The sequence below is a fragment of the Lepidochelys kempii genome, chromosome 1 (genome assembly GCF_965140265.1).
Source record: "Lepidochelys kempii isolate rLepKem1 chromosome 1, rLepKem1.hap2, whole genome shotgun sequence".
In the NCBI taxonomy this organism is placed as follows: domain Eukaryota; kingdom Metazoa; phylum Chordata; order Testudines; family Cheloniidae; genus Lepidochelys; species Lepidochelys kempii.
In genome coordinates, this window is record NC_133256.1 from 233,609,352 (window position 1) to 233,622,766 (window position 13,415).

The 13,415-nt window shown below is 46.9% G+C and overlaps 1 protein-coding gene across 3 annotated transcripts in view; it reads right to left on the reverse strand.

Annotated features, from left to right (window-relative positions):
* The window catches only part of BCAT1 (branched chain amino acid transaminase 1), a 108,572-nt gene that overhangs the window by 67,218 nt on the left and 27,939 nt on the right, over positions 1–13,415 (reverse strand). For 2 of the 3 annotated variants that reach the window (XM_073318399.1, XM_073318383.1), the window contains exons 1-2: positions 7,046–7,185; positions 5,673–5,744 (exon numbers count right to left, since the gene is read on the reverse strand). In XM_073318399.1, the coding sequence (XP_073174500.1) occupies positions 5,673–5,744; positions 7,046–7,099 (126 nt within the window). In that variant the 5' untranslated portion in view covers positions 7,100–7,185. Of the gene's footprint in view, positions 1–5,672; positions 5,745–7,045; positions 7,186–13,415 lie in introns of those variants that run through there. The other variant, XM_073318390.1, reaches the window with a different exon arrangement.

Sequence of the window (13,415 nt, forward strand, 5' to 3'; positions counted from 1 at the left end):
TTATTTAGTGTCCATTCAAGAACATAGTCTATGAAAGCATGGAAGCATTCTGGGGCAGCAACACATCCTTGTTGAAAGTCCAACCTAATTTGGAAGAAAACAATCCTTTCCCATTTACAAGAAAGCAGCTTGAGGAGTCATCTTACCTTAGAGACAGAAAATTCTGCAAAGCTTGTCAGGAATGGCTATGAGTTTTAGCTAAAGAGATTCCCTGTTAATGGAGTCAAATGCAGGCTTGATATCCATGAATACAATTTGAATTCTCTTGCCTTCTTGATAAGCTATAGACTGTGACGATTTACTCCACAGCGGAATAGCCGGCTTGTTGTGGTCTTCTCTTGCTCCTTAAGATATCAGTGGCTTGGGCCAACAAGACAGAAGCAAAAAACTTTCCCTGGTATGGTGTCGCGGGGCGACGACTCACCAGTGCGGTGCTTCCTGCTGGTCGTCCAGGGAATTAGCTCTTCACCAGCACTGGAGCGCCCTCTGCAGGCCAGTATCTCATCTGCCACTGTTCCCCGTGTCCCTCCCGGACCCCGGTGCCTCTTTATCTCAGGGTTCTGCCCCAGCAGTACCCCCTCGCTCTAAACCCACCTTGTCTCAGTGGCTACTGCCAGTCATCAGCTAGCCCCCGTTCACTGGGGCAGACTGCAGTGTAATGGCCACTCATCAATGGCAAGGGGTTAGGACTAGCTGCCTCTGCCTATTCCTCAGGCTGCCCTTCTGCAGCCCCAGTGCCTCTATAGGCCTTCACCAAGGCCTGCAGCCTGGGGGGTTACCAGGCTGGAGCTCCCCAGCTCCCTTTGCCCTTCCCCAGCGCTGCTCTGCTCAGGCACCCTGTTCCCAGGCAGCTAGCCCTTCCCACTCCAGGGCTAGAGTGGGACTCCCTCAGCTTCTGGCCCACAGCCCTCTTCAGGGCCGGCTCTAGGTTTTTTGCTGCCCCAAGCAAAAAAATTTTGGGCTCCCCCCTTCTCCCCTATTGCCCCAGCCCTGGGCTCTTCCCCCCCGACCCCGCACCACCTGCCGCCCCAGCCCTGGGTCACTGGTAACTCGCTCCCAGGGCAGGTCATCAGCATCCCGCTTATGACACTAGCAGGGGCGGAGGCTGCATCCACCCGATTCCTTCCTAGCACCCAGGGGGGCCCTGACTCCACCCGCTCCCCCTTCGCCTACAGCTGGTCCGGCACTAGCAGGGTTGGGATAAGCAGTGGGGCTCCCGGGTTGCGCCTCAGCCCAGGGTTCCACCAGCCGGGGTCAGGGGGGGAATCAGGAGGGCAGACCCAGGGGGACCGCGCCAGCAGGGCGCTGAGGAGCTGGGACAGGGCAGTCACAGAGGGAGCGGCCAGTGGGGAGCGGAGCCCCAGAGAGTGGGACGTGGGCCCCGCACAGCAGCGCTCTGGTCACCGTTCCCCTCTATGGCCCTGCTGCTGCTCCTGGCTGCCCGCCACAGCCCCTGGGCGGCTCGGGGAGCAGGGAGCCCTGCGACACTTGCAGGCGGCTCCTCTGAGCACCCCACGGGCGGCCCCCAGCCCGAGTGTCCCGTGCTCCATGTGTCGGAGCCCACCGGTGGTGCGAACCAGAGAGGCCCCAGGGCACTGCTGCTGCTGGACCCCAGTCCCAGGGCCAGCTTGGCTACCCGCTGCAGCTCTTCCATCTGGACTTCGGCAGCAGCTTGGGGGCCAGGACAGGGTCTATCTGGGTGAGCGCCTGTAGGGCCCGCCCCGAAGTGGGGGGGGGGGGGAAAAGGATAGCCTGAATGCCGCCCCTACAAATGTGCCACCCCAAGCACCTGCTTGCTTTGCTGGTGCCTAAAGCTGGCCCTGGCCCTCTTATAAGGGACAGCTGGGCCCTAATTGAGCCGGCCACAGCTGTGGCTGCTTTCCCACAGCTTCCCCCAGCTGTTCTCACTCCATTTCCCAGCCACAGCCCTCTCCAGGGCTGCTTTTAACCCACCTTCTGCGGGAGTGGGGCAGCTGCCCCACTACATATGAACAGAAGAGTAATGCCACAATAGTTACAGGAGACGCGTTTGCTGCCTTTACATTTCCGAAGTAATAAAACAATGCTTCTTTGCCAGTGGGACAGGACTGACTCCCCACATGATGCTGAACAGCATCGCATTCACGAAAACATAGTTGGTCCAGCACTTTTTAAGAGTTTTGCAGGAATTCCACAGATTCCAGGTGCCTTATTTCCCTTAGCTTTCTTTACATCTCTGTGGATGTCATCAGCAGTGAATTTGCCAGGATCATTTTGTGCAGAATGAGTCAACTCAGCAGTGGCCTTAATGTCAGGGTTCAAAGAAATTGGGGGTGCAATTCAGAGCTGGCTGAAATGTTCACTCCAGCATGCCATTTACTCTGCTTCTGTATCAATTAGCTGACCTGAAATGGAGTAGGTCATTCATTTGGTACAGGTTTCAGAGTAGCAGCTGTGTTAGTCTGTATTCGCAAAAAGAAAAGGAGTACTTGTGGCACCTTAGAGACGAACAAATTTATTTGAGCCCAAGCTTTCGTGAGCTACAGCTTACTTCATCGGATGCATTGGATGCTGTAGCTCACGAAAGCTTATGCTCAAATAAATTTGTTCGTCTCTAAGGTGCCACAAGTACTCCTTTTCTTTTTTCACTTGGTACAGTCTTTCTTGTCAGTGAGGTCACACAAGTGTTTATAAAAGGAGGCAAAATCATTCCTGGCAGAAGCTTTCTCAAGTGCGATGGCTGGAGTAACTGGTACAGTAACAATTTCCATACTCCACTAGAACTCTCAACAATAGCTTTAAAGTCATCAAGGAGAGTGACGATGTCGTGATTCAAGATAGGTGAAAGAAGAAAAGAGAGTTAAATATAGAACTCTGTCTTGCCTTCATCAGAAGCTTCACTAGTTGGAGTGCAGCTGAGAATAATTGTCCATCTCCCATACTTATGCTGGACCTTAGCTGCAAGCGGGCAACTGAAAATTGGTTCAAATAATCAGATTGATTTCACAGATTTCAAGGCCAGAAAGGACCATTGTGATCAGCTAGTCTGAAGTCCTGTATAATACAGGCCATAGAACTTCCACAAAATAATTCCTAGAATTATCCTTTAGAAAAGCACTCTCTCGAGTTAAAAATCATCAGTGAAGACTCTACCATGACCATTGGTAATGGTTAATTACACTCACTGTTAAAATTTACACCTAATTTCTCGTCTGAATTTGCCTAGCTTCAACTTCCAGCCATTCAAATGTGTTATACCATTCTCTGTTAGACCAGTGGTTTTCAAACTGCAGGTCATGACCCAGTACTGGGTCGCCGAATGTAAGGCACAGGGTTGCAGTGACTCTGGTCAGCACTGCCGACTGGCCGTTAAACGTCGCTACCTGTTCCGACACCGTGCTGCACCGTGGAAGCAGCCAGCAGCAGGTCCGGCTCCTAGGAGGGGCCACAGGGCTCCGTGCGCTGCCCCCAACCTGAGCACCGGCTCTGCACTCCCACTGACTAGTTCCTGGCCAAAGGGAGCTGGTGGGTGGGGGGGGATGGTGCCATGCCTGCGGGTGAGAGCCGCACAGAAGCGCTTGCGCACCTCCACCTAGGAACCAGACCTGCTGCTGGCCACTTCCGGAGTGCAGTGCGGTCCACAGTGCCAGGAGAGACAGGAAGCCTGCCTTAGTATCACTGCTGACCAGGAGCCGCCCGAGGTAAGCCTGTGCCCCAATCTCCTGCCCCAGCCCTGCACCCGCCCTCAAACCTCTCATCCCTGGCCCCGCCCCAGAGCCCTGACCCCCTCCCATACCCCAACCCTCTGCCCCAGCCCAGAGCCCCTTCTCACCCCCTGAACCCCTCATTCCTGGCCGCAGCCCTCACCCCTGCACCCCAACCCTCTGCCCCTCCCAACCCCAAACCCTTCATCCCCAGCTCCGTTATGTCATGGGCATCAACAATTTTCTTCAACTGGATCACCAGGAAAAAAAAAGTTTGAAAACCATTGTGCTAGACTGAAGAGCTCATTATCAAATATTTATTTCTCATATAGACACCTACAGACTGCAATCAAGTCACCCCTTACACTTCTCTTTGTTAAGCTAAATAGATTGAGCTCTTTAAGTCTATCACTATAAAGCATATTTTCTAATCCTTTAATCATTCTTGTTGCTCTTCTATGAACCCTCTCCAGTTTGTCAACATCCTTCTTGAATTGTGAGCATCAGAACTGGATACAGTATTCCAGCAGTGGTTGCACCAGTGTCAAATATAGCGGAAAAATAACCTCTCTACTCCTGCTCAAGATCCTCCTGTTTATGCATGCCTGAATCACATTAGCTCTTTTGGCCACAGTGTCACACTCGGAGTTCATGTTCAGCTGATTATCCATTCTGACCCCCAAATACTTTTCAAAGTCACTACTTCCCAGGACAAAGTTCCCCATCCTGTAAGTATGGCCTACATTCTTTGTTCCCAGATGTATAAATTTACACTTACCTGTATTAAAACTCATATTGTTTGTTTGCATCCAGTTTAGTGAGCAACCTAGATTGCTCTGAATCAGCGACCTGACCTCTTCATTATTTACCAACTGCAAACTTTATTAGTGGTGATTTTATGTTTTTTTCCAGGTTACTGATAAACATGTTAAATAGTGTACGGCGAAGAACCGTGTGGGACCCCACTGGATACAGACCCACTCAATGAAAATTCCCGGTTACAGTTTTATTTTAAGACCTAGTTAGCCAGTTTTTCACCCTATTAATGTGTGCCATGTTAACTTTACATTGTTCTAATTTTGTTATAAAAGTGTTGTGTGGTACCAAGTCAAACGCCTGACAGAAGTCTAAGTATATTATCAAAAAGAAAAGGAGGACTTGTGGCACCTTAGAGACTAAGCAATTTATTTGAGCATAAGCTTTCGTGAGCTACAGCTCACTTCATAGGATGCATGTAGCTGTAGCTCACGAAAGCTTATGCTCAAATAAATTGGTTAGTCTCTAAGGTGCCACAAGTACTCCTTTTCTTTTTGCGAATACAGACTAACACGGCTGCTACTCTGAAACCTAAGTATATTATGTCAACACTATTACCTTTATCAATCAAATTTATAATCTCATAAAAAACCCCATCAAAGTTAGGATCTATTTTTCCATAGCCCCATGTTGATTTGTATTAATTACATTGCCCTCTTTTAGTTCTTTATTAATTGAGTGATGTATCAGCCACTCCTTTATCTTGCATGAGATCAAGGTCAGGCTGACAGACCTATAATTACCTGGGTCATCCCCGTTTACCCTTTTTGAAAATTGGCATGACATTAGCTTATTGAAAATCAACATTAATGGTCCAGTTAAATCCACTTGGCCAAATCCTCAGTTTTGTGAACATGATATTTAACAGGCATCCAACTTCTTCCTTTCTCATATCCCAAGCAGCTGATCACATAATATAGCAGTTGCTTATTCTTTCCTCACTGCAGTAAGAAACAAATGTAGGGTGGTTTTTTTTTAATGCTCTAATTTCTACAGGGGTTAAATGCATTATCTCCAAATGATATCAGCATAAAACACTTATGTCCAGCATTATGATGATCAAACATGTCCATAAATCCAGCATTATGCACAATGATCATAAATAGCTCCAGAGCACTTTCTCTCACTGTGTCTGAAATGTTTCAGGCACCAACCTTTTTGCAAACAACTTACCTTGAAAGATTCAGTTGCTTGCTTTGTGGCTCCCCCTGTACATCCTCCAGCTGGGCACTCATTCTGACAGCCCTGCAAGAAATAAAAAGCAGGAGATACCAAATCAAATGCATGTTGCAAAGAGGCAGATACCTAGGCAATTAATATTTTGCATGATAGAAATCAAAAAGTATCAATCAGCCTTCATCATCACTTGATCAGAATAAGAATATTAGTCACTGTATTTTCCACCATCCTCCTGTTTTGGTTTGTTTTTTGTTTTTGTTTCAATTGAGTTATTTAACACAACTGCATTTCTGGGCTTTAGCAAGACTGGTTAAATCCCACATTAGCCTTATATGTCTCAGGGTCACAGTCTGAGAACAAAAGTGCAATTGTTTCACTTAAAGCTGAATAAATACTCTGGGATTTTACACAATTATATCAGGTCACTGAATCCCCTTTAGAGGCAGACACCTCAGCCTTCTGGTTTCCTCTGTGCCTTTATTCAGTGAAAATGACTTGGCAGGGGAGGGGACAGTAGAGAGGGAGGAAACATCTTCTCCAAACCATACTTCCTTAATTGAATGAGATAAGCGGTAACGAACGTACATCCACAAAAACAAAATTAGTCATGAATGTATACGCTATTTCTCTTATAGCCATTGTGTGTCTTTTAAGGACTCCACAAATGAGTGGGATATTAGCCAGCTATTGAAGGAAAGGGGAGCGAGGGTGCAAATTGGAAGAGTAAGCCGACAGGTGCATGACCTGTGAAAGCAAATAATCGAGCAGAAGCATCCCATGTCCTCAAAGCAGCTTCCATGTTGCTTTCTTAGCATCCTCTCCCTGCCAGTTCTACAGCATTCTGGTCGCAGACATGAAACACACATTACAAACAGCGGCACCGAGGTAAAGAGGAGGGGGGGAATCTGACATGCCTTTCTGGCTTTGCTCATTTGAGCTAATCAGGACTTTCCAAGACAGTGCTGGAAAGATTAAAGGATGCAGGAAGGGTTTGTGGGCAGGGATCACAAGGGTGGAATATTTGGGGGATGGGCACTCGGAAGGCTCTGGTGCTGAATATACAGGAGGACGGTTGAGGGAATATCAGTAAATGCACAGGAAGATGAACAGGAGGGAACGGGCATTAAGAGGCTTGAGTGCTAGAATGAACGTGGTATGGGGAGGAGGGGGTTAAATGACAGAACAATTAGGTGAAAAGGGGTTTTGTGCTAGGATCATCTGGGGGAGGGGGATACCAATGCTGGAACCTTTAAGGGCCGGGAGGAGGGGAAGTTAACGTCTCTCTCTCTCTCGGATCAGACGCGTTCTCCCTGTTTCTCTCTTGCGCCCAAAAATAAACGAAGAAAGCCATGCAAAGTGGGAAATACCTGGCAAGAGAAGGCATCGGCTGCTCCCTGCTCAGCTGTCAGTGCGCTTGCCATGCTGCCGGGTGAGCGTGTACAGTGCACCACTGAGGCACTCTCTGCTACCCAGCTGAGGATCAGGAGCAGCAGTAGAGCTACACCACGGCTGAAGACCAAGCCCCTAATCATGCCAATGCGCTGCAAGTAACTACCTGACGTAAGATTTAAACTGCAACACTGTGTTGTCGGAGAGGCCAGCTCAGTGCCTGGAGGGCAAGGGGGTCACTCGTGTATGCTGGTAAAATACAAACTAGCCCCACAATGTTCTCTCATTAAAATATCCACATACTCCCACATAACGCTCTGCTCAGAAGACAACAATGATGTACCTGTAACTACTCATCCCAGTTATTAAACCAAGAGACAGGTACTGTTGTGTCAGGAGTTATGGCAATTTGCATAAATAAGACATTAAGGAGGGAGGGGATGATGTAGGAAAATTTAAGTCCCTGGTAGAAACCAGGTGCCAGCAAAACCCTTCATCATCAGATTGAAAGAGCCTTAAAATTAATCCCCACTTGTGAGAGAGTCTCCCCTACCCCAGATTTGGGAGATTTGGCAGAGCTGTTTATAACCTGTAGACCATGCTCTGTGACACAAGAGCCTGAGTTGTGACAGGACATTAATTTCCATCATAAGTCTGGTTCTGAGTGGTGTGTAATTCAGAACTGCATGTGTAGGGCCCGATCCTGCTCCCTTGTAGCTATGGGAATTTTGCCACTGCCATCAGTAGTAGCAGGATAAGGTATGGTCTAGCCTTTATAACTTATACAGACACAGGAGAGGGGACCAGGTGAAGGACTATGTTAATCATTTCAATGTAGCTTAATATGTAGCTTCAACTCCTTCAACCAAAGAGTACTGAACTCGAAGAACAGCACACTGTGTGTCTCTGAAGCACAGAAGTTGAAGGAGAGTTTAGTACTGGAGAGACTAATACAGTGTTCTTTCACTTTTGCAGGCCTGTGGTTTGTTTATGGGTTAGAATAGATCACAAACGAATAGGAATGTGGTGGTCTCCAGTCAACCCTTAGTGGATGACAGTCTGCAACAAAACCATCCCCACGGGGTTCAGGAAGCTTGCACCTCCATCTGCCCCAGTAACCATATACCATACTTTGCCCCTTATGCTCATCCTCTTGCTTGTCCTCATCCTTAACCTCAGTTCTCTCCTCTGCTTCCTTCCCCTCTGTCACGCCACAGCTCTGCCATGGAATTACATGGGTCACACACTCATTTAAGGTCAGTAAGAGGAGGATTGCAGATACGTTCCAAGGAAGAACCCACAATGGGAGAAAAATGGCACATCACCAACACCAGTTGGTGTTTTTCCTCTGCCTGCACCTGCGCTTCCTCTGCCTGCACCTGCGCTGGCCCTGGCCAGACTGACAATCTGACCCTGGAGGCTTCTCCTGAGGTCCAGGTCTTGACTTCCTGGGAATGCAGCCTGCATGTCCCTGAAGAAGAAAGTGAGGCAGGGAGAACCACCTCATGTGAGAGGTGTCTGTTGCTGGCATCCCTCAGGAAGCAGGTAAGAGAGCTGCAGGAGGATGTGGCTCATCTGCATAGCATCCAGGACCATGAGGACTTCATCGACAGGATGTACATGGAGTCATCCGGGACAGACGATACAGGCTGACTACAGAAGCACCAGAGAAGAAAGGAGAACCGACTGCTGTGCAAGAAGGAGACTGGCTGCATTGCCACCTTGTGCAACAGACAGTGCTTCACCCTCCACCCCACCCCAGGTCCCCTGTTCATTGCAGTCAAGAACCACTATGCTGTACTGGCAACAGGAGGAGAGGAGCAGACCCCAATGATTGAGGAGGAGCCACCTGCCCCCATGTCTGGGAGGCTCATGGCCACTGCATCCAACAGGAGGAGCCATAGGGTTCTGGTGGTTGGGGACTCCATTCTGAGGGGGCACGGAGGCATCCATCTGCTGACCTGAAATCCTGGGAGGTGTACTGCCTGCCTGCAGTCTACATCCAAGACATCACAGAAAGGTTACTGTGGCTCATCACCCCTCTGACCACTACCTCATGCTGCTCATCCACATAGGCACTAATGATAGTGCCAAGTATGACATCTGCCCCTGAGCAGATCAGACCATCAAATCAAGAGGCGATGGTGGAGGAAGCATTTCTACAACAGACAACAGAAATATCCAAAACACAAGACCTGGTATCAATGGGGAAATTTAACTACCCAGACACCGCAAAACACAAAACGTTCAATAAATTCTTGGAATATATTAGGGACAACTTTCTGTTTCAGAAGATGGAGGGAGTAACCAGGCGGACAGACATGTGAGTCTTGATTCTAACTAATAGGGTGGAATTGGTTGCGAGTCTGAAAGTTGAAGGCAACTTGGGTGAAAGTGATCATGAAATGATAAAAACAAAACAAAAACAAAACAAAAAACAGGAGGAGTCCTGGTTGTTTTTGCTGATACAGACTAATATGGCTACCACTCTGAAACCTGTCATGAAATGATAGATATTATTCTAAGGAAAGGAAGGAGCGAGAGCAGCAAGATAAGGACAATGAACTTCAAGAAAGCATACTTTAACAAACTCAGAGAACTGATGGGTAAAGTTTCCTGAGAAGAAAATATAAGGGGAAAAAGTAGTTTAGGAGCGCTGGCAACTTCTCAAAGGGACAATATTAGAGGCAAATAGCAAACTATTCTAATATGAAGAAAAGATAGTAAGAGTATATGCCTCTACCAGGAGCTTTTCATAGACCTTAAATCAAAAAGGAAATTTACAAAAAAATTTGAAAACCATGGACAAATTGCTAAGCAGGAGTACAACAGAACAGCACAATCACATTGGGGCAAAAATCAGAAAGAAGAAAAGTGAAGATTTACTTAGTGGGGAAGGAGAGCTAATTGATTACGTCAAGAAGGCTGAGGTGTTTAATGCCTATCTTGCTTCAGTCTTCACTAAAAAGGTTAATTGTGACCAGCGGCTTGATTAATATTAACAACAAGCCGGAAGGAATGGAAACTAAAATAGTGAAAGAACAGATTAAAGAATATTTAGGTAAGTTAGACGTACTCAAGTCAGCAGGGCCTGATGAAATCCATCCTAAGGTACTTAAGGAATTAGCTATAGCAATTTTGGAACCATTAGCGATTATTTTCGAGAACTCCTGGAGGACAGGGCAAATACAGTACCTGTCTCTAAGAAAGTGAATGAAGAGGACCCAAGGAATTATAGACCAGTCAACCTAACTTCAATTCTTGGAAAGATACTGGAACAAATTATTAAACAATCAATTTGTAAGCACCTAGTCAATGACAGGGTTATAAGGAATAGCCAACATGGATTTGTCAAGAACAAATCATGCCAAACCAACTTATTTCCTTCTTTAACAGGAGTACTGGCTTAGTGAATGGTGGGAGCAGTAGATGCGCTATATCTTGATTTCAGTAAGGCTTTTTAAACAGTTCCACATGACATGCTCATAAGCAAACTAGGGAAATGTGGTCTAGAGGAAATTACCGTAAGTAGGTGCAAAAATAATTGAAAGATCATACTCAAAGAGTTGTCATCAATGGTTCACTGTCAAACTCCACACAAACTTCCTCATTGCTGGACTTTACTAAAACTAGACAAGTCATTTACAACACACACTTTGCTTCTCTACAAAAGAAAAAGGACACTAAACTTTCTAAACTACTACATGCCACAAGGGGCCACAGCAATGGTTCCCTGAACCCACCCAGCAATATTGTTAACCTATCCAACTATACTCTTAGCCCAGCAGAAGCAGCTGTCTTACCTCGGGGCCTCTCCTTCTGCCCCTCCACCCCCACGAACATGATACAGTTCTGTGGTGACCTAGAATCCTATTTTCGACGTCTCCGACTCAAGGAATATTTCCAACACACCTCTGAACAACATACTAATCCACAGAGACCTCCCTACCAACACTACAAAAAGAAGGATTCTAGGTGGACTCCTCCTGAAGGTCGAGACAGCAGACTGGACTTCTACATAGAGTGCTTCCGCTGACGTGCACGGGCTGAAATTGTGGAAAAGCAGCATCCCTTGCCCACAACCTCAGCCGTGCAGAACACAATGCCATCCACAGCCTCAGAAACAACTCTGACATCATAATCAAAAAGGCTGACAAAGGAGGTGCTGTTCTCATCATGAATAGGTCGGAATATGAACAAGAGGCTGCTCGGCAGCTCTCCAAAACCACTTGCTACAAGCCATTACCCTCTGATCCCACTGAGAGTTACCAAAAGAAACTACAGCATTTGCTCAAGAAATTCCCTGAAAAAGCACAAGATCAAATCCGCACAGACACACCCCTGGAACCCCGACCTGGGATATTCTATCTACTACCCAAGATTCATAAACCTGGAAATCCTGGGCGCCCCATCATCTCAGGCATTGGCACCCTGACAGCAGGATTGTCTGGCTATGTAGACTCCCTCCTCAGGCCCTATGCTACCAGCACTCCCAGCTACCTTCGAGACACCACTGACTTCCTGAGGAAACTACAATCCATCGGTGATCTTCCTGATAACACCATCCTGGCCATTATGGATGTAGAAGCCCTCTACACCAACATTCCACACAAAGATGGGACTACAAGCCGTCAAGAACACTATCCCCGATAATGTCACGGCTAACCTGGTGGCTGAACTTTGTGACTTTGTCCTTACCCATAACTATTTTACATTTGGGGACAATGTATACCTTCAAATCAGCGGCACTGCTATGGGTACCCGCATGGCCCCACAGTATGCCAACATTTTTATGGCTGACTTAGAACAAGGCTTCTTCAGCTCTCGTCCCGAACGCCCCTACTCTACTTGTGCTATATTGATGACATCTTCATCATCATCGGGACCCAGTCCACACAAGAGATCCGCTTCCTGGACACTACAGTGCTAATAAACAATGGTCACATAAACACCACCCTATACCGGAAACCTACTGTCCGTTATTCCTACCTACATGCCTCCAGCTTTCACCCTGACCACACCACACGATCCATTGTCTGCAGCCAAGCTCTGCGATACAACCGCATTTGCTCCAACCCCTCAGACATAGACAAACACCTACAAGATCACTATCAAGCATTCTTACAACTACAATACCCACCTGCAGAAGTGAAGAAACAGATTGATAGAGCCAGAAGAGTTCCCAGAAGTCACCTACTACAGGACAGGCCTAACAAAGAAAATAACAGAACGCCACTAGCCGTCACCTTCAGCCCCCAGCTAAAACCCCTCCAACGCATTATCAAGGATCTACAACCTATCCTGAAGGATGACCCTACGCTCTTACAAATCTTGGGAGACAGGCCAGTCCTTGCCTACAGACAGCCCCCCAACCTGAAGCAAATACTCACCAGCAACCACATACCACACAACAGAACCACAAACCCAGGAACCTATCCTTGCAACAAAGCCCGTTGCCAACTGTGCCCACATATCTATTCAGGGGACACCATCACAGGGCCTAATAACATCAGCCACCCTATCAGAGGCTCGTTCACCTGCACATCCACCAATGTGATATATGCCATCATGTGCCAGCAATGCCATGTACATTGGTCAAACTGGACAGTCTCTACGTAAAAGAATAAATGGACACAAATCAGATGTCAAGAATTATAACATCCATAAACCAGTCGGAGAACACTTCAATCTCTCTGGTCATGCGATTACAGACATGAAAGTTGCGATATTACAACAAAAAAACTTCAAAACCAGACTCCAGCAAGAGACTGTTGAATTGGAATTCATTTGCAAATTGGATACAATTAACTTAGGCTTGAATAGAGACTGGGATTGGCTAAGTCATTATGCAAGATAACCTATTTCCCCTTGTTTTTTCCTACCCCACCACCCTCCTCAGACGTTATTGTTAAACCCTGGATTTATGCTGGAAATGGCCCACCTTGATTATCATACACAGTGTAAGGAGAGTGATCACTTTAGATAAGCTATTACCAGCAGGAGAGTGGGGTGGGGGGAGAGAGAACCTTTTGTAGTGATAAACACCCATTTTTTCATGGTCTGTGTGTATAAAAACATCTTCTGTATTTTCCACAGTATGCATCCGATGAAGTGAGCTGTAGCTCACGAAAGCTTATGCTCAAATAGATTGGTTAGTCTCTAAGGTGCCACAAGTATTCCTTTTCTTTATGTCTAGTCTAGTCACCTATCTGTGTGAGGGAGCTGTGCAAGTTATTCCCTTTGACACTAATGGAGGAAATACTGGACAATATTTTGTGTTTATATAGAACCTTTCATGCCAAAGAATGAGAAAATGATTCACAAATTATATACCAAGAGAACCACAGA